At 40.5% G+C, this 25,878-nt stretch overlaps 1 protein-coding gene across 2 annotated transcripts in view; it reads left to right on the top strand.

Annotated features, from left to right (window-relative positions):
* The window catches only part of LHX2 (LIM homeobox 2), a 24,031-nt gene extending 11,092 nt beyond the window's left edge, over nt 1-12,939 (top strand). For both annotated transcript variants that reach the window (XM_010570715.1, XM_010570714.1), the window contains 2 exons: nt 4,491-4,696; nt 12,146-12,939. In XM_010570715.1, coding sequence (XP_010569017.1) covers nt 4,491-4,696; nt 12,146-12,433 — 494 coding nt within the window. In that variant the 3' untranslated portion in view covers nt 12,434-12,939. The remainder of the gene's footprint in view (nt 1-4,490; nt 4,697-12,145) is intronic.
* Nucleotides 12,940-25,878: the final 12,939 nt, after the last annotated feature.

Below are 25,878 nucleotides of genomic sequence, written 5' to 3'. Positions count from 1 at the left end.
TTCCCCCGGCCCGGCGGGCAGCGAGAGGAGCCCGGCTCGGCCGGGGCTGCCCGGGTTAATCGCGGCGCTCAGGGAATTACCGCGCACTCGCACCGGCTATTCAGCGCCATTCAATTGGCTTAATTGAGGGGAAAAAAAAAAAAAAAAAGCTCCCCCTCCGCCGCTGGCTCCTCCCGCAGACCCCGGGGCCCGGCGCGGCCCCTCTCCGGACCCTTTGTTCTCCGGCCCGGGCCACTCTCTCCCCCTAGAGGCACCGCGGCCCCGGGGCGGGGGGGCGGCCCGGACCCCCGGGAGGCAGCGGGACACGCAGCCCCTTTTGTCCGAGGAGGCTGAGGAAGGCCGGTTCGGGAAGGAGGGTTCCTAATCCCAGCTCTCCTCCTCTCTCGGCGCCTTGTGATGCTCAGCCCGGAATACGGCCGCTCCCTGAGACGGGCCGCCTCCCCCTCTTCCAAAAACGCCTCTTGAAATGTCAAGGTTGAGGCAGCGCTTTCTGCGCCTGTTGCCCCGAGGGCTGGGCAGAGGGACCCTCCTTCCGATGCTGCCTTTCGGTAGCAGGGAGGGGACCTTGCCTGCTCCAAGTGCCGCAGCTTCACCCCTTTCAATCCCAGTTGTGGTGAGGAGTTCAGGCGTCCGCCTTCTCCAACTGTCTTCTCCTTCCACCAGGGAGAAAGACTCTGTCTCTGTTCCTGTCCCAAGTACGGTTCAGAGGGCTCTGTCTCACTTTTGTCCCCTTCAAGGATGCGGGTCCCACAAAGTCCTTTACACACTCCTGCAAACAACAATTAAGGCTGCACCCCTGCCCAGCCTGGTTAATCACAAGTTCCCTCTCCAGGCAGCAGAAGGTTAAAACACCCCCTTGACTCTCTTATTACAGAAGGAAAGGGGAGTATGTTCCTGAGCCACTGAATATGGAGAGCTGATGCATGCACCAAATGTGTCTCTTGTTTCATCGTTCTTTCGGAATCAGGATTAGTTTGCTTTCTTTTTGGGTAATTTAACATGTCAAACACAAGCTACTAAGAACAAAAGTTCCCCCAAAGGAAATTCCTCTTTGCCATCTTCGTCATGTGCCATGTACTTAGCGACCTACTAACTACTAAGCGTGTGCTTTGCCCCGAATCCTGACATGTTGGGGGGATGATCTGACGATCTGACTGCGAAACAGTGCTCCCAAGTTTTCTTCTTCAAATAGCATTTGTTACAAAGATAACAACAGCATGTCCTGCTTTACACTCATGTTGCTGTTTTTAGAGATGGTATTATGCATTATCCTGCTGAGGATATTTTGGTCACCAATACCAAAATACAATGTTGTAATCTTAGGTTCTGGTGATGCTCTCCGTGGACATCACCATCTTGTGGCCAAGTGGACATTTGGATCGTGGTGCTAATGGAGGAGGCTGTAAGAGCTGGCCACTGGTGAGACCAGCCGAAGGACAGGAGGGCAATGGCCTGGACATGGGGACTGGGGAAAGGCGCAAGGGCCTTAGAAATGTTCTAGGGTCAAAAAAAGAGAGTTGGCACCACTTCGGAATTTGTTTTATCACAAAATAGGAATGAAACATTAGTTAATTTAAGACTCCTCTATTCGACCAGAATTTTACCAATTGTATTTCTGAACTCCCAGCAGGAGCTCTAGATGCTGGAATGGAAATTGAATGGAAATCTTACACATGGATAGTTCAACAATTCCTTTGGGAGATACATGGGGACACCACAAAGGAACAGGGAGGAAGTGCCTGAAGAACTGAGGGTTGCGTGAGGAGCACCTACAGTGTTGGTCTTACACCATGATGCCTTTTGCAGAAACTCCTCAGCACTTAAAACCTCCACATGCTTACACCTTTGGCCCGTTCTGTATCTCTGTGTCTGCAACGTCCATAGACGTTTCAGGTTCTGAGAGAGATGCATACAGTATTAGACCTAATATAACAGGCTTTTGAAGATGGTGCCAGGCACCAAAACCAAATACGAGAGGGGAGTTGGCACTAAGCAGGAATATTTATGTCATATTGGGTGATGCCTGGGGGTACCGAAAGCACTTGCGCAAGACAATGAACAGCAGACACCCTCGTGCACTTTAAAAAATCTTTACTATAACTTTCTTCATAGAAAAGAACAATATTTTGCCAGTCACAAATGGTACATGTTTACTGTCATTTTAATACTATTTTTATTTAGTAGATGAGGAGGTAAAAATATGAGAAATTCAAAGAGTAAATTGTTCATTGTCTTATTAGTGCTTGATGAAAAGCTGATACCCTCATTCCATTCTGGGATGGTTTAGAATCACTTTTACTTCCTTGGATCCTGAACGTATCTCATTCTCTATGGAACAAGTTAAAATCCAACCACTTGCAGCCCTAGGGTTTGTTTTGTTGCATATTAACATGAACAGATCTCAGTCCTTCAGACAGAGATTTTGATGCATTTCCTCCTATGTCTCTGCCTTGTTATTTCTGGGAGGGTTTGAAAGCATTTAAGATAACACACAGAGGTCTTTTCCATTACTAACATCTAAAATTCTGTGAGTACATTTTAAAACCAAGCACTGCTTGGTTTGACATTTCCATAATAGAATTTGCTATCAGCAATATAGTTTCAGTATTCTTTACATCAGGAATTGTAGCTACGAAGGAGACTGGAGCATGTGGGATGACCCCAGTTTGGCAACCAGATCTCAGTTCTTCAACCAGAAAAGATTTTGCTACTTTCCATCCAGCTCCATTAATACTGCATTTTTGCTATCTCCTTTAAAGCCTTTTAAATTCAGGTGCTTCCAGTCTTTCCACACCACAGGAAAACAAGCAGAAATGCTTCTTATTGCTAGAATTTGGCACAAGATACTTAGGTCTGGAAAGGATTTATACAAATGTACGCACATGCATGCACACACGCATACATACACACACATTTATATATACAGTACATTTTTTTTAAGCTGTTTTTTAAATTATAGGAGTACAGAAACACATAGAAAAGTTTAGGGCTTCAGACACTTTCTACGTATCTATTAAACAAACATGCTTTTGGTCTTAAAGCTGAATTTTTGCAGGCCTTGCTCTATATTGTGCCATTATCTTTTTAGAAGGTTTTGAAAAGCTAAAGTTTGCAAAGCAGCTACTGTACATGCTGCAAAACTGCTCTTTATAGAATCTGTATGCATTTTGACTTATGAGTACATGTATTTTATGTATATTTTTTAAAACTGTTTTTAATGTACGCCTTTCAGGATTTGTATGTTTTCAATAGGGCTGAAAACCTCTGATGGATAGCATGAATTTAGAGTAAAACTATAAAGACATGTCTATGAGATGTACTCAGTTGTAATGAACCAGCAGTAATGGACAATTGAAAACAAATCTGTTTATGTGTTTAAGAAATTCACCAATAATTCACTTTTTAAAATATTTTTTTTTCTAATTTTTTGCAGGCAACATAGAACAGAGATAGTAGTCATTTTTCATTACTTTTAACATAAAACTTAAAGGAAATTAAAAGGGAGCTGTAGATATTGGAACAGAAAAAAGCAAATTAATGACAGTTTCTCAGAGCTAATTTTCAGTTATATCCCTGATTTAGTGGATTTAAGCTCGGTCCTTAATGTTATTTTAAGTGTTTTTCTATGGTTTACTGTATGCACAAATAAATGAAAAACTACTTTTGGTCTATGAGATTATTTTGCTTGGCATTCAACATTTAATACTACTTGACAATTATTATAATGTTCCTTGCTCATAGACTTCCTTTACAGGCTTTACGGTTGATTTATGCAAATGTATCAATCAGTGTCATTCAGTGATTTCAAAAGGATAGAACAGAATTGATCATTCAAACTAGTATTTGCAAATACTTTTTTAAAAAAAGGAAATATAAACATTTAAATAATTAAAAAGATATTTTTAATTTGGCATGCCAGTGATGCATTGTATTAACAGCTTTATTTCTTTAGCTAGTCAAATTATAGTCATAATTTGCTGTCTGGTACCCACAAACTTTATTTCTTTTATGGTGTTTCATTTAATGGTCTCTCTTGTACTCTACAGGGTTTAGTTTGATGGCGGAAATAATTATAATTTTAACTGGTCTGTTCCATCGAGATTTAAGTGGACTGTATTGTACAGCTTGCTTTGTACGTTACAATGCAATTTATAGTGATACAAAGTACATTAAAACACTTTACAGAGTTGAGGACAGCTACTGTCCTACAAGCAGAAAGTGGAGGAAAGGCTGTGTGGAGATGGAGGGAAGAAAAAAGGAAACAGACCTGACATTTTAAAAGCCATAAAGAGGCAGGTGAGGGTCCTTGCAGGCTGGTTATTGTAAGGGAAAAATAGAAGATGCAGAAATGGAGGGGAAGGCAAGTAGGATTTGTACCAGTACAATACATGCCATGGTATGTTATTTTAATTGCTGCACTCAGATGAACTGCAAACAATGTTGGTCACAGAGCAATAGATTTACACGCCTTTCCCTCTTGTTGCCTTAAGCTTTAAGTTGCAATGAAAACGATGGTGACCACCTGGATAGAGACCAGCAATACCCCAGCAATCAAAAAACAAAGCGCATGAGGACATCATTCAAACACCACCAGTTGCGGACAATGAAGTCATACTTTGCTATTAACCACAATCCTGATGCCAAGGACTTGAAACAGCTAGCTCAGAAAACTGGCCTGACCAAAAGAGTTCTTCAGGTAAGAAGAGCAGTCTTTTGTCTTGAAAAGTAAATAAAATATCAACTTTATATTTAAAATGCCATGGGTTTTGCTGATTTTCAAGCTTTTCTTAATCATTCATACATTCTGTGAGACTTCAGTTAAATCCTAGAAAGTATGGGAAAAGTTATTTCTTTTCAGTTTCTCAAAAGCAGATCACTTGGGTTCTAACTTTTAATGACAGTTATGATGCTTTGGGGCCCTACTTGTTTTCCTATAGTTAGTTAATTCTGGTGCATGTTTTAGCTTCCAATCTGCTGCAAGAAAAGGTAAATTATTTTAGTTAGTGTGTTCACTGTAAATAGAAAGCTGTTAATTTAGAAATTACTGTGAATGTTTACCTTTATAAGAAATTAATCAGCAGTTTGAATTTATTTTATCAGGACAATATCTTTTCTTTCATAAGTGAAGTGGACATAAATTTAATTTTTCAAAGATGAATTTTTAATTCATAGTTTAGTAACTTAGCATGAAAGGAGACTGCATTTTAAAAGTACTTTTTCTCTGAAAGATGGATTTTTCTTGCTTCACGGATATACTCTCCGTTTGAACTCTTATGGGAAGCAAAGGTGAGAATATTAGTTGATTCAGCTCCATTTTAATTTATAGTTCTGATTCAAGAAGTCAGTTTTAATGGGCACTTATCCAAATAACTATACCTAAATTTGGGCATATAGGAGTCATGGCATCCTAAAATTTTTAAATGGGTCTTAATTGTAAAAAATGGTTTGTGAACTTCATAGAGACAGGTAGGGCTCAGAGACAGTCTCCTGGGAAAGCATCGTGGACAGCTCTTGCAAATTCATAGGAAAGTGGAGGGCAGTAGACAAAAAATATTGAGAAAAACTGAATTCACTGGAGAGATTCTGGACCTTACAGTGTTAATACCTAACAGAAGAAGGAATAAAGGTTTTGTAGGCTTCCCAGTAAAAACTACTAATGAAAAACCATACGTAATTACTTCTCTTGGCTACATCCTCCATAGCTGGATTTTTTTGGGTTTTTATGAGGCTGATTTGTGGTGGTGGAACAGATTCCTCTGATATAACTAGCACACATCCTAACACTTGACGTAGTGTCTCTTATAGCAGCTCTCCTTTATCCATGCACATGGGCGAAATAATTTACTGCACTTGTCTATCCTTATTTTGATAATTCTCCTTTATTTTACCCTCAGAGTTTAGACACTTCAGTAATATCTATTCTGCCCATTACAGTGCACTCACACCTGAATTATCTGAGAAATTTCACACAGTGCATTAAGAAATGAGATCAGTGTCTAGAAAGTGTCTTTCTCTTGATCATCTTTCTGTTCTCTCTCCTCACTCCACACCAACTTTGACTTCCATCTCTCTCTTCCCTTTTCACCTAATGGGTCTTTCCTTCCATCTTTTTTCCAAGTTATTATCTCTGTTTCTTCCTTCCTTTTCAGAATGTATTTCCCTGTCTCCAAAACTGGACTCCACATCTTCATTACACTTCAGTTCCTCTTTCAGTTTCTTCATTGCTTTTGTTTCCATCTTAAACATATCACGTCTTGCAGTTTCAAGGTGCATAGTGGTTCCTCTTTTTTCGTAGCAGACCCTTACAATTCCACTAAACTTTTTTTATCGTTTCGGTAATTGGTGTTTCACTTCTTTTACTTTCACCATTAAATACTCCTTTATGCCTGGTCTCCTTTAGCTGAAGAGTGGTGGAAGATGATAGTTGGTGGTGAGGATTGCACCCGGAGGATGATGCTGTTAGTGGCAATTCAAGAAAATGACTCAGAGTGACACTTTGTCCAGTATCACTTGAGTTTTCCTGTCTGTTACGAGCACACTCTACTCCATGGTCCTGGACTTTTTGTTTGAAAATTAATTTGGGCCATGAAAAAAACAAACTTGGGGTTTTTTTCAATTTTAGAATTTTTGTGCCCAATTGGTTTATCTCTAACCTGTGAGAGGCAATTTTTCAAACACTGAAGTTCACCTACATGAGTTTCAGGGATGCTCTTTGCTGGGGAAAACTCTTCGTGATGTTGGTTACTGAGATAGTGTCACTTGTTAATGCTTTTGAGCCAGAAAGGTTGGCATTCTGTCTGTGTCATTTATTGAACACGAAGTAATCCACTGATACTATTGATCTAAACAAGCATCATTAGTATTAGTCTGTCTTACATACCAAAGGCGCATGGACTCCCAGGCGTACGTGCATGCTTGCCAGTAGTAAATCCTCCGCATTCCCTATGTTGTTATTAGGGGTCTTTGTAAGCTGTTGTATTTTCTGTATGTTCAGATCTCAGTTCAGCTGATGAAGGATTGTGGCTCTTTGTATATAATTAATAGAATACATTTTAATAGAAAATGCAAGGCAGCAGATCAGGAGAAACAGATTATCTCGTTCTGAAACCAGTGTACTTCCCTAACACACGTAGTAGAGTTCCCAGTGATTTAGGAAACAGCCATAGTGCCCTTGCTATATAGGCAGTCCCACATAACATGTAATGAGGGCACTTTGTTTGTAGATGAGCACAGAATTTGACCGTATTCTTAACAATCTGTGATATCAGATTTGGAAGACCTGACTTCTGTCTTTGCTTTATATACTATTAGTCATCAGCTACACATGTCCAGAAGTGGAATGGCATGGAAATGTAACATACCGCTTCATGAATTACATTTCCTTCAGTGGCTTTGTAATGCAGACTATTTTCTGTAAGTAGCCACATTCGAATCACAGTAAGCCTATTTATATTTTTAACCCCTATTTTTATTTATTTTCATTCCAGTTTAGCTTTATATTTGCAATTTAATTCATACACCTCTTGTACTGCAGCTGGGGAACACAAACCCATTATTGTAAGCTATCATTCATAGCTAAAGTGACCAGCTAATTGTGAGCTAACTAACTGGCATAAATGTTCCTTTTCTGAGAATTGATCTTCCTTTTTGTGAGTTTAGAAAAGGAAGGTGGAAATAGATAGCCCTAAGAAGATACTGTTTGCTAGCTATAGGTATGCACCTCTTCCATCCGTGGGAGTCTGGAATATGATTATTCATGGCAAAAGCAGTTTAGGAACATAAAGCATTACTTTTCAGTGGGTTTTGTACACTGCTTATTCTTTCTTGAATCACTCCCCACTAAAGTTGCTGTGAAAACCCTGTGAGGATTACTGCATGCATTTGGACTTTGCTAATTCAGTTTCCAGTAGTCAACAAACATGAAGAATTTTCACAATCGTGCGTGGGTACCCTGCGCTACCTTTCAGTGAAGGTTTGCTTTAGGCTAGCATACTGCAGACTCTTTACCAAGCCCTCAGTCATGAAATATCCCATAATTCCCCTTTAACTGTGTGTTTACTGATTACAACAGAGTAATCAGAATGTGTGTGCAATGAGTGAATGTAGTTTGCTTTATGGCGCAACATCTTTTATATTTTTGTTTCTCCGCTTACTAGTTAGTAAAATCCAGTAAACCTAAATGTCTCCAGGTAGCTGTGTGAATGAGGAAAACTGTGTTTAAAAATCTGTTTCTAGCAGAAGCTATTCATACAACTAATATGTAACAGTTGCAACAATGGAGGTGTTTGTTACAAACAAGAAAATAAAGTTATCGAAAGTGATTAGATTATCTCATTCACCGCAGCATCCAGATCCTTTAACATACTAAGCATATATATTTTCAATACTTCCCTATCATACGGAGATGTTATTTTATTCCTATTTTACTTGATGGAGACAATGAGTTAGCTGCACAGATCACTGAAGAGATAGTATAGTATTTTAACCGCAGTAAATATTATTCTGCCTAGCTGCTGAGTTGCCCAGCTACAGGCATCCGGCCCCACTAATCAGAATGTGGTAGCATCAGTGGTGGGTCTCGCAGCTGCTTTTATTTTTCAGTGGGAGTTTTGGTCCATATTTTCCCCTTTGATTTGAAATAGCTCAGCCTTATAATGATACAGTTGGACAGGAAAACACTAAATACTTCCCAATGATTTTGCTTGTTCCTCAGTACTGAAGACCAGATTCCTGATTGTGTAATTGATGTGAGATAAGTCCTTCTGGAACAATTCTTTCAGTTATGTATGTCAGGGTTATTATTTCTTTACTTTACTGTAATACCGTTACAGGTGCAGGGCCTGAATTGCCAATGTGAGCATACAGCACTACTGCCATTCTGCATGGGCAACCCTGGCTTGCCCGCTCTTACACGCTACTTTGCGCAGCTATAAGTAACGACACGGGGCAGTAAAGAAGCAGGCCTACAGTCCTACAACCCAGAAAACAATAGTTTTAATTCTTTCACTACTCTTCAACGTGAAGTCTTTGCTGAACACTGTCGTATCTTAAGTGCATACCAGAATATCACTATTGCGATAATTATGTTATCCCTTTCTATCATAAGACAAGGTATTTTCAGAATTTCAATTAACAAATATTTAGATGTCTTTTCAGTAATAATATGAATATTTATTACTGGACAATTTTAAAGAGCTTTATAACCATTAGCTGATTAACCTTGACAATATCTCAGTGAGGAAGGAAATGAAAGTAGTCATAGAAGCTCTATTTTTTAATAATACTTAGAAGGTTATGTAATATTTTCTATGCCTAACATGAATTACCACTATTAAAGAGAGAATGAACCATGTTATATGTGCAGCTCCTGAAGGCAGCATGAATGGTCGTTGGTAAGGGCATCTGAGCACAGGTTTTCATATTTAATGGAGGATAAAGGGGAATACATAAACACCAATAATCCTGCTCACTTTTCTTTACATACTACGTTTCAAATCACAAACAGAAAAAATACCATAGAGTCTCTCGCCCTGTTAAGGTTAAGAAGCAGTTGGACGTTTAGGAACAATGTAACTAAACAAAATAGTTATGGTGCCTTCTACAGTTTTACACAATTAAACAAGGAAATTGTTTTGTGAATAGGAATGGGAATGTTACTTATATTTGGGACTACTGCATATATAAGTATGTATATTTTTAATGAACATAAGTGTGAAATTACACAGAAGTATGTGTATATGCAACTGGACTAGTGTTTTTTTCTGTTCTGTTTTATTACTTAACTATGGTACACATACATATCAACAGTGGCAGTCTCTAAGCTTCCATTTCACCTTCGTATGTGTTATCCTTTTTATAATTGCTAGAAGGTATATTAAAAAAACCCAAACTCAAATTACTTTGTGGGATGAATACAAATTATCTTTTACTGAAAGGTAAAAAAATCCCATAAATGTTCACACGGTTGTTTTTTACCATTCCTAACTAGTTGGCGCTTGAGACTTTGCGGCTTGAATGACCAGAACAAACTGGTTTGCTTCACTTGCATCCCCTGCACACAAGGCTCCTCACCTCGCTCAGAACCCCACGCACACAGTTCCACACCTCCCTTCTTGCGTGGCTCTGAGTGAACAGTCATAGGAGAGGACACTGGTTGTGAAAGTGTAAGGCAAAAAGACCACATTTGGGTTTGCCTGATTTTGACCACATCGCTGGCCTTTAATGGGTTTACCACTCTAATGAGCTATGTTATAAAATCATCAGTGTATTTTTACCTGTGCTAGTTTAGGAGAAGATTTTTGTTTTCTTGTCATATATGAAACAGACAAATAGCCTTTAAAGCAAGTGTTTTAACAAAGGGAATGCCAACATAAACTGTTTTAAAATACTGAGCTTTCAGAAACAGGGACCTGTAGGGATGTGATTTATGCACAGCCCATGAATGCAGATCCTATGGCCACTGCTAGAATTTGTGCCTGAGGATTACTTCCTCGAGGCATCCCCTGGAGAGAGTGTGAGAGAGAGGGTGTGCACCTTAAAGACCCTTGGCTGGGAGAGAAAGCTTTCCAGAGAAAAAGTAAGAGTGCTCAATAGGTGGATTTGGGGCTGAGCATCCACAGATGAGAAGAAAACCAGTCAGAGGAAAAACAGCTGAGACATGTTCATCAGTTCTAACTGCAGCTGGCAAGCTGAGAGTGCAAGGAGAACGCCTTACAGGACTGCTCGTATTTATGTATTGCTCCTCCGTTAGTGGTCTGGCTTAAAGCGGATCCTATGGCGGGGGCCGTGCTGTTTCAGAGGTAGAGGTCAGAACTTCTGTACAGGTTGGTGTTGCCTCGTGAGTTCCACGCACTCAGTTTCCCTGTACAGGCCACAGAGGAGAAATCTGATGGAGGTACTGTATGGCTATGAGGATCCTTTCTCTCGCTCAGTTCCTTTCTCCGACAGATACAAAGATGATGAGGCTCATTGCATCTGGAATGGAAAGACTTGGTCCTATTCCTTGTAGCAGGTCAACGTGAGGACAGTAGGATCAAGACTGAGTCCATTGTAAAGAATGTAACAATGACAAAGGCCTTCTGATAAATAAGCACAGTGAAATTTCAGCTGGTTTGTAGCAGTAAAATCACTTGGTATCAACATACGTCAGGTTGAACATGGGGTATTTAACGACATTTTCAAGTTTAGTCAAAGTAATATGGTGTACCTAGGTTTCATGCAAGTTTCACGAATGCATTTTATTTATCTATTTTCAAATAGGTCAGAAAAATATTTTATCTTTAAACAAATCCAGCAGGCAGTGGAAAGCATTATTAACTTGAACCTAAACACTGAAATTTAACTGAGAAAGATGAAGTCATAGCTTTTGTCCTTCACTCATAGATAATAATCAGATAACGCAAGAAGTAGCAATCTTGGAAAAATTTCTGTATGTGGATATAATTTCTACTGAAATGACAGTTTTTAATGCAATGTGGGTCTTTAACACCATTCAAGTCTCTTTTCCCGACATCATTCCAGTACTGAAAACATTTGAAAAAGGAGACTGTCATAGGCGAAGGGAGCTGAAGCATTTGAGAAAGAAGAGTAAGAGAAGAGTAAGGAAGAGGGACAGTCCTTTTAGAAAAGTGAGAGCATTGCAGACACCAAGACATGAGAAAGTTCCTGGGAGAGCTCTCAGGGCCCGCAGAGAGGCAGGGTGCTGTGGTCTGTGTCACCTGCTGCTTACGATGGGAGATGGACTTGAGATACGAGGGTGCCGAAACTCGTTATTTTATATTCATCAGATGCTTGATGTCTGCCTCATCCAGACAAATACTTCTGGGATTGAGGGCAATCAAGGATTCATGCAGGCTGCCAAATTTCTAAGCATCTTTATACATAGCCTGCACAGAAAGACTCCCGTCCTCCGTCCTTAGTCCACTCCTGTCCCAGGCAGACTGTTTATACAGGATTGCAGGAGAGGGAAAGAGGAATGCTTTACAGGCATGCAGAGGACACTTCTCATCACTGGGGCTACTTTTCTAACATGTTACCAGTAAAAACATCTTCCCAATTCAAGTGTTGGTGAATTTGTGAATATGCTTTTGCTTTTTTAAACACTGCAGCTCTTTAAATGCTACCCTGTTATATTAAACTATTTCAGGTTTGGTTTCAAAATGCTCGAGCCAAATTCAGACGGAACCTCTTACGTCAAGAAAACACAGGGGTGGATAAGACTTCAGACTCAACACTCCAAGCAGGGACCCCATCAGGTCCTGCCTCAGAAATATCCAATGCCTCCATGAGTCCATCCAGCACTCCCACTACTTTAACGGACTTGACTAATCCTACTATGCCTACTGTGACATCTGTCTTGACATCAGTGCCCGGAAGTCTTGAGGTTCATGAATCTCGAAGTCCTTCACAGACAACTCTTACAAACCTTTTCTGATGACTCTTTCTTAATAATTTCTTTAAAAAAGAAATTATTCTTAGCTGAAATTCCAAGTGTATTTTAATAGAGGCTTTGAGCAACTGACTAACCACGATTAGGATCTCTCCTAAAAAACAGAAGGAAATGTAGTGTTCTGGTATTACGGAGTATGGACTGAAGAATAACTTGGAAGATCTATTGCAACACAACATTTGTGTAACTGTACAGTTTTGTGGACTGAGCAAGGGAAACAGCAATTAATTTAAGTTGGCTAAAGCTTCTGTATTTTCAAAGACTGCCATGTGCCTTATATACTGTTTTATCTACATTCTTTGGATTCCATGTCCACTTCTCTCTTTTTCTCTCTGTATATTTATGACCAGGGCAAAAATGTTAAAGAGTTTGTTACTTTGAATAGTCCTAAGCCTTTCATTGGTTGCTTTGTTGTTTTAGAATTTTAAGGTCGAAGTCTGTTCGAATACCAGAATTTGTAAAATCTAACCAGTAATAAAACCACTTATGGAAACTACTTGGTAATGGCTGCAGTTACATTTAACACTAGTGTCACAATCAAGATAGGCTGGTTGTATTTAAAAGGATTAGAAAACTGCACTTCAAACACAGTACCTGCCTAGGATGAACTCTAAATATGATGTATACATTCCTCCTGTTCCTGAAGTATATATGGGTGAGAAATCCAGCTTGTGCAACAGTCTAGCTATCTTCACTGTAGAGAAATAAATAACTGTTAGGTGCAGGTAGAAGTTATCAGATAATGTTAAAATTCAAACAGAAAAACTATACTTAATTTTGCTGCGTGAAAGAAACTTGCCTTCAGCTAGCATTTATGAAAACAATCTTGCTTTTGTGCAAGAGATGGCTTGTCCCATTTCATGGAGGAGGCAAGCGGGGTATCCAACACAATCAGTTCATTACAGAGGTGGACGCTGGGTAAGGTTTTCCCCAGGAAAAAGGCAGAAGTATTTCAGGTTATTTTGCAACACTGGTGGGCAAAGTCGAGGCAAAATTATGTTTTATAAAGTCACAGCCTTACATTTTTTGTAATGCTTGGAAGGAATAAAAAGCCAAGGAAGAATATGATATTATCGATACTAATAAGAGTGGTTATTCCTTTAACAATTATGGACCTTTCAATACAATTGAATTCCTTCTCCCTAAAAAATCTGTGCAGAATATAACTCATATTTTGAGTTTTTTCCTGTTGTTTTTAAAGATGCTTTTCTGTAATTAAAGAAATACCTCAGCAAAGTTTAAATATGTATAAGAACGAGTATACACTATGCTGTTTGCCCAGTAGTTTTATAGATTTTGAGTGGTACATAAGATGCATATGGTTGTTCCTTTTCAAACCTGTTACAATCTGTTTATTTCAGTCAAACGTTAAGTTGTGTGTGGCTAGCTCTCTAAAACTAATCCATCGTTCCCATTGGATCAAAATTGCTAATAGATTATTCCAAATAAACAGCAAGATAGGTGCTGAGATTCGTGTTCTTTGCCCTTTTCAGTGCATTGAAGATGATTTAGTAGGCCAGACTCTTTGGTAACAATGTTTTGGTTTTAAAGGCCCTACATTTATTCAGCTTTCTCAGCTGAAAATTTGCCATTCTTGTGCAAGCCAAATTCCTATCGAGATCAGTGAGAGATCTCAGAGCATGAGGACTGTGGGATAGAAATGCTGACATAATTAGGTCATTTATTAACCTTTTTTTACACTTCAGCTTAAAAAAACCCACAGGTGAGTTACCTGAAAAGCAAGATAGTCCTAAAAAAATTATAACTAGCTAAGATCTGTGAAAGCGATTACGTTCTGGTCACTAAGACCAATAAGCTAGTGTACTTCATTAAGTTTATGCACAATGATGAAACATTAAAAAATATAATTTGGTTTGAATTAATAACTGTTACAGGTTTGTCCAAGGCATTTTTCCTCATAATATAAATGTCTAATAAGGAAATTGTGCTGGTTAGTGGACTGTAAAAGAGTACATATCTGCCTTTCAAAGATATTCAGACACAGAGATTCTGCTGTATGTAATGTTTTGTTCATTGTCAATTACCTTGGAGATTTTTTTTTTTTTGACATGCTTAGCTAGATCTTTTCTTGATTTAAAAGGCAATGTTGGTCCACTGTTACATTGATACAGCCCATAATTAAAAACCCTGTGTATTAACCTGTAAACAGTTTTAAAAAACTGAATCCTGAATTCTTAAGTGTTACGGAAAATGTAGCGGATAACAATTCAAATGGTTCTTTAAAGTTGCAGTGCTATTATTTGTGATCTTGTATTTTAACTACCTGAATCCACATGGATGGAAATACCTTTCAAATCAATTTTCAATATTGCCTTTCCAAATAACTGACATTTATGAAGGGGAATACTCTCGTGTTAATCTTATCTAAAACCTATAAGAGACAATTAGAGAAATTGTCTGGTTTAATCGAATCAGGGATTTTGCATATAAATAAGAGACAATATTCTATGTAGGGTCTTTATGTAGGTGCATTAGGATTCACTCACTGGCTCCAATGACCTATGTTGTCCCCATGATTGTTTCAATCCTGTGGTATTGTTTGGTTGTTTAGAGCTTGTTGGTTTTGAATGCTGTACATTTTTTTACTACTGCAATCCTAATGTTTCTTCACATACTTGTACAGTTCCACATTTGATGTATTAGTCTGAAATTCTGTTAAAAACATGAACAAAAATGGAAATGATATTTCTTTGGAAGTGTATTTTTACTGTATATCTAATTTGAACTAGTTGAACATACTTCTTTACATTTTGCATGATAGGTGTGTAGTTCATTTTTTAAATATGAAAGAGAGTTAAGAATAACTTAGAATGAGAATATAATGAAACCTATACAAATATGGAAAATACATACAATGATTTGCTACTTTTTGACTCAAGAAACTTTTTGAAATACATTTTACCTAGTTTATTTAAGATAATGCAGATATTTTGTCTTTGAGTTCATACATAATACAGACTATAAAAGGGGATTACACATTAGAAAAACTTTCAAGTCACCTTGGTACTCAACAGCACGCTGGATTGTTCTGTCAAGCAAAGATAAAAGATATTTGATTTTAAGAATGCTGAATAAATATATTTTGATCTACAGTAGAGAGGGATAGCATTACTGGAAGTAATATATAATCACAACTTAAAATTTATTGACACTATTAATAGCTACATTTCATAAAACTTATTTTGCATTTTAATTATCTAAGTTTGGGAAGAGAAGACTAAGGATCATTATACTAATGAAGAAGCTGAATGCCTGCCCTGGAAGCAAAAGTCAATTTATCAAATATACTATGGATGGAGAAAGTGCCTCCAGGATGTTTTGGTTTCCAAACTATCTTTTCTTCCTAGCTGTTAAAAAACCCCCCATATTTAGAGCACTTTCCTATAACTGTTTATTATTTTTTTTCTGTTGGAAGGTAGAGTAAAGCTTAGGCACTTGTAATAATAATCTTCATCTAAAGGAAAAGGAGAAAAAAAAACACAAATCAAAATAAGAATCAGGCTTCATACTTGGGCATGATGATAGCAAAGACATCCAGGTGACTAAAAGAAGTTCCATGTGTACATGCTTATGGTCTTCACAGTGACTTAATAATGCTTGGGAGGAAAGATTTTAATTGAAAGTAGGTGAATTATGGGTTTAGTGGTTTGGGTTTTTTTACTTCAGAAGGCCAGGACTAATTACATAACTCTGCTGCCGTTTTTTTAAATGAAATTTGATGTAAGTTACCATTAGGAAGGGTCGTAACGTCAAATATAGTGTGAAGAGATAAACCCAGACATTTTAAGGATTTTTTTTTTCCATTTTCTGTTCTTTCCATCATTTTAACCCTGGTTCTTCTCCAGGACACATCATGAACTGCTGGCAATAGGCTCAGTTTACTTTAATGAAGGGTAGATCATCTTCCTGCCACACAGTTTATATCCTCCTGCTTACGTGCATTCTGCATACTGACACTGGCAAACACTTCTCATTTACCTTACACCGTTTGACTGTCCACAGCTTCTACAGTGTGAATCCTTCAACCAGCTGAATGCTTCAGGGGAGTTTTTTCCTACCTCTGCAGGAATTTATCCCTTCTGAATAAGGAGGATTTAAACCATTCCTGGCAGCAATTCATTTATCCATAGCTAAAATAATGATCTGTAAAATGAATGGCCTATGCATTTCTGAGATCGCTTTGACCTGCATTTGAAAAGGCTACAGGTGAAATATATGTGCAACATGTCCAATTCACATCAGCAGCCAGGGTTTGGATGGGTGTGAAATGCTTGTGCATCCACTGTTTGGTGCATACAGGTACGCAGTCGCCAGCCATCTGCATTTCTGCTTTCCAAGGTTATAATACTACACCTCGCTTTCCAGACTTTCAAGTCCTTTTTGTCTTGTCCTGCGAGTGAGTTGATTGGAGCTCTGCTTAATCCCATACTTCAAATAATTTTGCCTGAGTCTGCAGTATCATTGCTTAAAAAAACTAAATATAGCAAACCACAAACATCATTCGCACCCTCCCATACATTGCCTTTAAGGCTGCTCAGGGTCTCTGGTATGATACATCACTACCCCTGTAGGCAGAAGGGGCTACATGGATCGTGGTCTGTTCTCATTCTAATTAAAGAGAAGCAAAGGAATAAATATTAGATTCTTGATCCACAGTGAATAAAAATGTGTTTTAAGAGTATCTTAGGACTGGCAAATCACTATAAAGAGGGAATAAAGAGGGCATATTTTTGACACGCAGGAAGCTGCCATGGTTATGAAGACAGCAGCGAAGCAGCTGGACTCTGAGCGCTCATGTTTTCACTTCCATAAGTGGAGAGACAGTCTTTAGTTCATTACAGGCTTTAGCTAGGATGCTTAAAGTGATGTGGAAAGTGAAGAATCAAGTTTGACTCTGTCATAACATTAGGTGAGTTATCAGTAATTTGTCTGAAAAGTCACCGGGCGAAAGATGGCTGCGCCGAATAGCAGAGTGATGCTTTTTACAGTAAATACGCTGCGAATGAAGCATTTATCCCCTCGTTCTGCTGCTAGGAAGGCATCTTCACAGGCTCCACGTGCTTGGTGTGGTAAACTTTCCTGCAAATGTTCAGTAAGAAAGCTGACCTTCTGGGGAGCAGCAGAGAAACTAATAATGTATATTTGCAATTAACTGTAATAATTTATAATTTTAATCAATATCCATGTCTCATTTTGCTAACATTTCTTATTTTGTAAGCTACGTCCTAAGTTAGTCTTTTAGCATTTGGGGTGTTACAGAGTAATTTTTAGGTTCTTTTACTGAAGGTAGCTTTGGCTTTGGGCCATGAATGGCAGTAAGTATTGAGTTGCATCAGTCATCGTATATTACTATCTGTAGCTAAAAAAGCATCAGATGTGAAATGGCAGTTATAGAAAAGGCTGAATCTTCAGCTGTGTTTGGTTGCATTTTTGACTGTTTTATAGGGAGCTTTCACTCTTTACGTGGAATGACATGCAGTCAAGATAAGACTCTCACTGTTACAGAGTTGTGCCCAGATTTTGTCACAGGAATCGACTCCGGCCACACATGGCAGTGAGTGGACATGCCAAATGAATTACTTCCAGCATGCAAGTTTTCCATGTTGAGGGAGAGAGAACCCAGCCTCAAAAATTATTTCCACTGAAGCAGCAAATACTGACAGGCCTCATAGATAGAAATTTGTGTTACTACCCCTTCTGCTACGATTGTACTCTCCCTCCTAACCTTTTATACTAATTAAACAGGTGTTTCTTCTCACCATTCAGCCTGGTAAAAATAGAGTTGTGCTGGATCAGGGCCATGAACGGCATTTATCAATTTGACATTTTTTCTTTTCAAGGACTAGATAAAAAGATGTACTGGGCATTTAATGGATTTCTGATCAGATTAATATGATGTTAGCAGTTCTTTCTGGCCTAACAACTGGATTTTTGTAGCAACAAAGGTCAGTAAATATTTTGGGGGTTTTGTTTTGAGCAAAGCATAGTACTTAAAATATGCAACCTGCTGATAGTAAATTCAGACCTTGCAATATCATCTAGCATGCTAATGCATAACACTGTGCAAATTATAATTATTTCCTGAAAATACCACTTCTGTGGAAGTTCTTCTTTTGTTAAGAAAAATCCCTGTAAAAGGCATGGCTCTGCATATGTATTTACACAGCTTGTTTACATGCCACTATATCAATTTATTAGATTGTAAAATCCAGTACTTAACAGGAAGTTAAATTTTTGCAACAACTGCTAGAAAAAAAAAGACATAATTAAGCTTTTCATTAAAGAGAGAAACTTATTCTATCCACTGCATAGTTTAGCCCAGTGCCTATTGAAAAAAAAAACAGCAACAGCTAAAACAAGACACAAATATTTGGAAAGTGTTATGCAATTCTATGGTGACCTGGTTTAATTGATAAATATCAGCAATTACTTTTTCCTGGTGCATACAGATTACTGGGCAATTAGTGTTAGGAAGCCACAATGAATTTGCAGCACTGCAAACACAGAAATAACTACGCATTTTTCTTGCACTGACACAAAACTACTGCCCATCCACTGCACAGTAATTACTGTGTAATTTATGTTCCTTGGTTACTATTCAAAACCAGTGAGAAGACACTCACGCTTTGGTAATTTAAAGTGTTCCTAGGAAAGGGGTTTGGTTTTCCATGAGCATGTTGGTCCAGTAAAGAGTAACAATGATAAGGAGCTCTGATCCATGTATTATTTGTGTTGGCTGAAACCTTTACTAGACAGCTAGAGATAATTTCTTCCCTACACAGAGCTAAAAACCCAAATTCTCCCAGTGGCTCTCCATGTATAGATCTGATAGATCTCACTGGCTCTCCTTAATGCCTAAGGGAAGAAATGAATCCAGGAGGCATATTTATGTTCTTGTCAGCTCTGCTCTTGGTGAATTTACAGGATAAATCTGGCAGCTGTGGTATACCCTGTTTGGCCGAATGCCTCTGGCCCAGACCGTCATTGTGCCTCTGGAGCTACCCAACAGCTCTGGTAGCTCCACCTTAGCATGTCACACCTTCAAAATAGTGTTCAAACCAGGTTTTTGCCTAGCTAACATCACATACAGTGATGTGGTCCATCTGCTTAACCCTGGCAGGTGGGAAGTGCAGATGTGAGATCAACGTGGACAGGTTTCAACTGTTTCTTTCTGATTACAGCCTCCAGCCTACAGAAATTGCTTGGCCACCAATTATTTCATTTGCCTTCTCACATAATTTCCACATGTTTGATCACTCATTTTTTGCTGTCTGTCTTCTGGAAATGAAGACTAACAAAAGAGATACTCTGTAATATGGCTTTGCAGGCTGTGATTGAGCAAGCAGCTGATGCCAAGCTAGTCTGGGTAAGGATTCTGGGAATGCAGGGAAAAACAATTTCTGAAGGGCCAGGTCTGTCACCCAGACAGACAAGAGGGTAAACAGATGGCATTGCCCAGACCAAGTCCCCAGAGACTTCTCATCTCTTGCACCCACAGGTTCCGAAAATTTGTTTATGTCTGTATGAAACTTTTTGAGGCAGAAGAACATTTCATTTATCATTGCTTTCGTAATTATTCTAGACAGGCAGTTTCAGCCTTTTCAATCTGTAGATCCCCTAAACGCTTTCTACTGGAGTTGCGGACTGTTGTCTAGTGGATTTAACCCTGCTGACCATAGACTTGCCTTTATTAGCTCACATGCACACATCCCTTAGAAGTAGCTCAAAAGCTTTTATATCCATTTTTGTTACTGTATGATCTGACTGTTTCTGGAGAAGCCGGCAGACAAGCGTGAGCTACCCATGGACTCAGGAGATAAGATGTTTCACACCCATGAGCTTGCACTGCTCTTTGAAAGGAGGCTCTTCCCCTCCAGCGCTGTCTGCAGTGCTCACTTTCATCTGGGCAGGGTTCGTAAGAGGATTCTTGGAACGGGCTGCTGCCCTGGCCAGCTGCTGATGCCTTTTGGAGCTGATATTATGCTTAAAGAAATCAATCATGGATGTTCCTACCATCCCTTTCAGTCAACTCTAATTAATACAGACCCAGACTTTCTCCATTTTATATACATTGGCATTGACTCCTAACATTTCACCCAAAATGCTAAATGACAGCGGAAGTTACACTGCAGCCAGTGTCATTCATGTTACAGAAATAAGCCTAACCACACACACTCTGAAAGGGTTTTTTAACGTAATGAAGGCCATTTGTGGCCTTCATTTATCTTTATGTCTTTTCCACTTCTACCCCTATTGTGCCTACGGAATTCAGGAATCCATTTTAGATTAATATAAAAGCTATACAATGCTCTTTTCTGTGATTCTTTACTCTTTAGCTCCCCAAGTGCAGGCAGTTCCTAGTCATGTTTTGTGTTCATACTCTCTTTTTCTGTCTTTCTGTTTTGTCCCAGAGGTTATAGCTTGTGCACACCAACACCCACTGGCACTGACAGGATTCTCCAGAGTCCCTTCTGGCTATTCTGGCACAAAAGAAGAGTCTCAGAAAAGACATTGGCAGCTATTTGTAGAAGTACTTTCTCCCCACAAAACAGCTCCAGTTCCTGGGGATCTGTGTTGGGAGTGTAAGGTGTGTTGCTACCACTTACATGCAGGTACCATCATTATCAGCTGGCTTAGAAAAGACCGAAAGCTAGGCTGCTTTTACAAGATCTGCATAAAAATCTAATCAATTTTAATTCCACAATTATATTGGAGGTGATGCCAGGTGTTTAAGGAAGAATGTGTTTCTGGCAGGACTCCAGGTATTTCTGTTCTTTTTCTGCCTATTGGTTGGAGCAGAGACCAAGGCAGGACTCCTGCCTCCCATTTCCACCATGGACATTAGTTTACTCTAATGCACAGGGAGGCTGCCCAGAGGTTACTTAATGTTATTTTGAGAAAGTGTTTTGAATTTCTTGAGTGAACAGTGCTAAGCTAGAGTAAAACGCATGTAATTGCAAAGTGGAAGTCATTACGTTTTACACGGGAAGCCATGAGAAAATGAAACTGCAGCAGATGAACATGACCATGTGTGCATACCTCTAGTCTTACCTTCTGAGTCCTAACTGCTGCTCGACCAAGGCGTGCTGAAGACAGGAGTCCCTGATTTATGTTGTTTTGGAAGTGGAAACCAGAAACTATTGCCTGTCCATTTAGGGATTTGCAAGATACTTGAGAATGCACAAATCAATCAAATGCAACAAACTCAGAGGAATTTGTACTGGATGGTACTGAAGGGAATCTTCCTTTTCCAGGAAGGAGACACTTGATCATATTATTTGGTAACTGCAGGTAAGAAAGCACAGGCTTGTGAAGCAGGGATGTGGAAAACTAAACACAGTCGAAACAGGTGAGGCTGAGAGCATGAGAAGTCTATCCTTTTTCCTTCCCTGAGAGACAGTAAAACTCCTAGGAGCTTTACAACTGAAAGAAAGTAAAGATACATTTCTATATAAAAATCACTGTAAGAGTGTTTGGGAAGAACATTGGGCCCAGAGGTCAGGAGCGCAGGATTGCTGGGATAAGGAGAAGTTACCGCGTTAGTGGTGACGCCATCCCCGGTCACTGGTAAGGCTTTTGGTTTGAGGAATGATTTCAGATTCATGCTGCACAGGTCAGGGAGAAAACAATCTATAGTGTGTGTAACAATACTTAAACATTCAATACTTACCAACTGCTCAGCATCCCAGCCCTTGTTGTTATTAGAAGGTAAAAGATGGCAAGAGCATGTCGGAGGGCTTAGTGTTTTCTTTCACGCTTCCAAGCTGTCTGTCAGAAATTTGAAGGAGACAAACCCAGCCTATTACACATGCTGCCTTTGTACCCCAAACTGCTCTTTGCTACTGTAAGCTGGCTCTCTTCATTAAATGTATTTACTTAGCAGTAGATCTGTTATTACATATGAATAATTAACAAGGAAAGATGTCACTTACTGCACTAGCACCGCATGTTTCTGGCTGCCTGAGTTTCCAGTCCTACAAAGCCTGTAACGGGAAACTGTAAGCCCAATCTCTCGCATCTTTACCGAGTTTAATTTTGGGTATGTTTCTTATCTTGGTGCCTTACCTAACTGTTGAAAGTGACAAAAACAGATGCCATAAAATGCAGGAAAAATGCAGCTGGACTGAACCTCAAGTATTAACAAAGCATACTCCCTTGATATACACTAATCTTATACCTTGAAAACCAGGAAAGATTCAGTTAAACTCACAGTCGTTTTATAGTCTCTGTAGAACCATAGAAGCTTAGGGATCCTTTGTTATTCCTCCATAAAGAGGAAAGTTATAGTGAATGTGCCCTTCTTAAGTTGGGTGTTTTTAAATACTAACGTTTATTGCTCTGCAGTTTCTCTTTAATGTGTGCATAGAGAACAAGAAAACACCTAGCTGCACAGGCATATTTTTAGAAACAATAAAAGAGTCCTCTGTTAATAACTGGTTACCTCTTTTGCCATTTGCATAGCTGATCATTGTTAATGATCCAGTTAACAGGATTCATTAGGGAGGCTGAAAGACTTGCAGTTATACCGCATGTGATCTGCGGTGCTCGGGAATGCAGCGTGTGTGTATGTCACATCTCTGGGAAAGCTCCCTTGGTTGGACACACACAAAATGGCCCCATTTGGGTCCCATGTGCCAAACCTCTCTGTCCCTACGTTTCTATTAATTTGCAAAAATGGACTGATGTGGCCCAGCTGCAGCAATTTCTTTCGATTAACACTAAATCTCCAGCTTCTCCCACTACTGAACATAGCCTTCCCCAAAGCTCCAATTTTGGGCTTACAGTCCCCCTTTCCACAGAGGCACAGTACCTGGAAGCAAGCCGATGATCAGATTTCATAACGGTTTCCGAGAACATTTGGATATACTAAGAACAAGAAGTAAATACCTAAGTAACATCAGAGCCCCCCTGCTTTATTCTCCTCACTGCTTTTGGACACAGATCAAGACTAAAGGCACTGGTCTCCAGCACATAATTCTAGGGTTTTTATTAGGTGACTCCCTGATCAGCTTTGTCGAGTAGCCAAAGTGCATTACCAGGTGATCGCTGACCGAGCAGCCCCCAGCCCAGCGCCTGAGCAGCCAGGCAGGCAGGGCTCAGCTTTGTGCAGAGGCAGGTGAGGCCGGCTGGGTAATCCCCGTGCCATCTCGCACTGTGCAGTGCAGGCATATCCAAAAAGCCTCAATAGTTTTCTCACAAAACTAAACCAGATGGGACGGTCAGTCCCAGATTCCAGCCTGTAGTAAACTCAGTTGCACACAATATCTTTAAAAAAAAAGCAGCTTTGCCTGTGTTTTCCACAAGGCCATCTCTGCTGTTTATGAGGGGGCACTAACAAAAAATGAGTCTAACTTGTATGTGTTCTTGACGTGGCGTCTGGATTGTCAAAGCATTACATTAAGTTGGCCCCAAGTAAAGGTTTTCTGAATAAAAAAAAAAAAAATAAAAGCTTTATCAATATATTAGTTGTGGTTTTGCAGAGCTCAGCCGTACATCCGTGTGTAGGAAACAGGATACTTTGCTTGCAAGCTCAGCCCTGTGCATCTCACAGGACATTAATGCAAAAGTGGGAGAAATCTAATCTTAATCTTCTAGAGACTGAAACACTGATAGAACATGTCATGCGCTGTCACCACCTGTTGCTAAGGGTTGAGATACTCCCAGTGTCGGAAGGAGGCTGTGAATGAGGAATGCATTTTGATGACTGCAGAGGAGGGGAGATTCTCAGGAACTGTTGAAGATGCTGCTATTTTATAGTGTAAAAAATACACCTGACCTGAGGCAGCAGATCAGCAGAGGCAGCCTGAGGTGCATGCACTGAAAACATCTCCTTTTGAGCTACTGACACATTTAGCAGCTGTCAGTCAAGGAGGAGAGCTGATCCTCTCTTAAGCAGACCTCCTCACAACCTATTGTTGCAAAGGCCTAAAACGTGGCTCCTTCTTCAGCATTCCCTTGTCCCAGCTCAAGCATCTCTTTCAGCTTCATATTCTCCTTATGTTCCTCTTTTCATCTTTTGTACTCTGCTGTCTTGCTTCCACCTGCCGCCTCCCCAGTGCCACCTGCTTGCCTCTCTCCACTTAGTCTCCTTTGTTTCTTTTCCTTGTCTCTGCTCCCTGGAGGAAGGCGGCACCACGAGCATATTGTCCCAGGTTGCTCCCCCTTGGGCTTACTTACTCGGTTTATTATTGCAATCGCAGCCTTCCCTTGCATCACCAGGACCACTGGCACCGTACCGTATGCTTCACGGACAAAAACAAAGCCAGAAACTAAGGGGAGGCCTGAGAAGCAAGGAGCCCCAGAGGGCAGGGTGCCAACACAGCGGCAGCAGCAAAGAAAGAGAGACACAAGCCGAGAAGGAGACAGTGGGCTTCAAGGACAACCAGGGCCAGAAAGCTGGAGGAGCGCAAGCCTGGAAGCAATGGCAGGTCTCTACACCTACAGAGGGAAACGTACAGCAAAGCAGGAGTCAGGGGAAGAGTCACAACATTGTTTTTCACAAGCAAACATCCATCTTGCCATTAAATTCCACTAGCAGCTCAGTCTTCAACTGTAAAAGTGGGGCTGCAGTGCTTCTTTCACCTACACTTTGTTGCGTGTCTTTTGATTGTGAAGTCTTCTGGGTCTTGTATGTGCTTTGGCAGCTGGCACAACTGGAGCCCCCTGTGAGGCAGAGACTCTTGGCACCGCTACTGTGCAAATTGTTAGTATTTACATTATTAGTACTTCTATTACTGCTGTTAATAATAGTAGCAACCTAATACACCGCTTTCTGTGCTGTCTGGGAAACAGGGACTCCATTCCCATGGATTTTATGCCAGGGATTGGGAGTTACAGTTCCCATGTGCACAGGATTGCTGTTCAAGCTGTAATAAACTGCATCAAATCAGGCATTTCGGACAAGAGCACCCAAATGGGTGCTTTCGTTGGGCTTGGCCTGGGTCGGCACGGCGTATCTTCAGCTATGAAAGTCAGGATCGGGCACCAAACCCACCCAAGCTCCTCCCGAGCACTCCTGCGCCCAGTGCACAAAGAGCCCTGGCATCGCCGCTCCGGCCCCTCGTCTCCGTCCCTCGTCCCCGAAGGGGTTTTGCGCAGGATTTCCCCAGGCACCGCCTGCCCCTCTGCCGTACCCGCAGGTTCTGCCCCGCACCGCGGCCCGGGAGGAGGGAGCACCTCCTCACCTGGGGAACACGCACCGCTGCCAAGGAACCTGCCGGCCGCTATTGGGAGGGCAGGGCAGCCCCTTCCTCGGCGCTCGCTCCCCGGGGCGTGAGGCCGGGCTGGCTTTTCTCAGCCCCCCCCCGGCCCCGGAGCCCGGGGCTCCGGCGGTGGCCGGGACGGGCGAGGCGGCGGCGGTTCAACCGGGCCTGGGCTCCGGGGGGGGGGGCTGCGAGGGCGGGCCGGGG

This window comes from Haliaeetus leucocephalus, unplaced genomic scaffold (assembly GCF_000737465.1).
Source record: "Haliaeetus leucocephalus isolate CR32 unplaced genomic scaffold, Haliaeetus_leucocephalus-4.0 Scaffold306, whole genome shotgun sequence".
NCBI lineage: Eukaryota > Metazoa > Chordata > Aves > Accipitriformes > Accipitridae > Haliaeetus > Haliaeetus leucocephalus.
The sequence above is the reverse complement of the archived record's forward strand: the minus strand, read 5'-3'. Positions and strand labels throughout refer to the sequence as shown.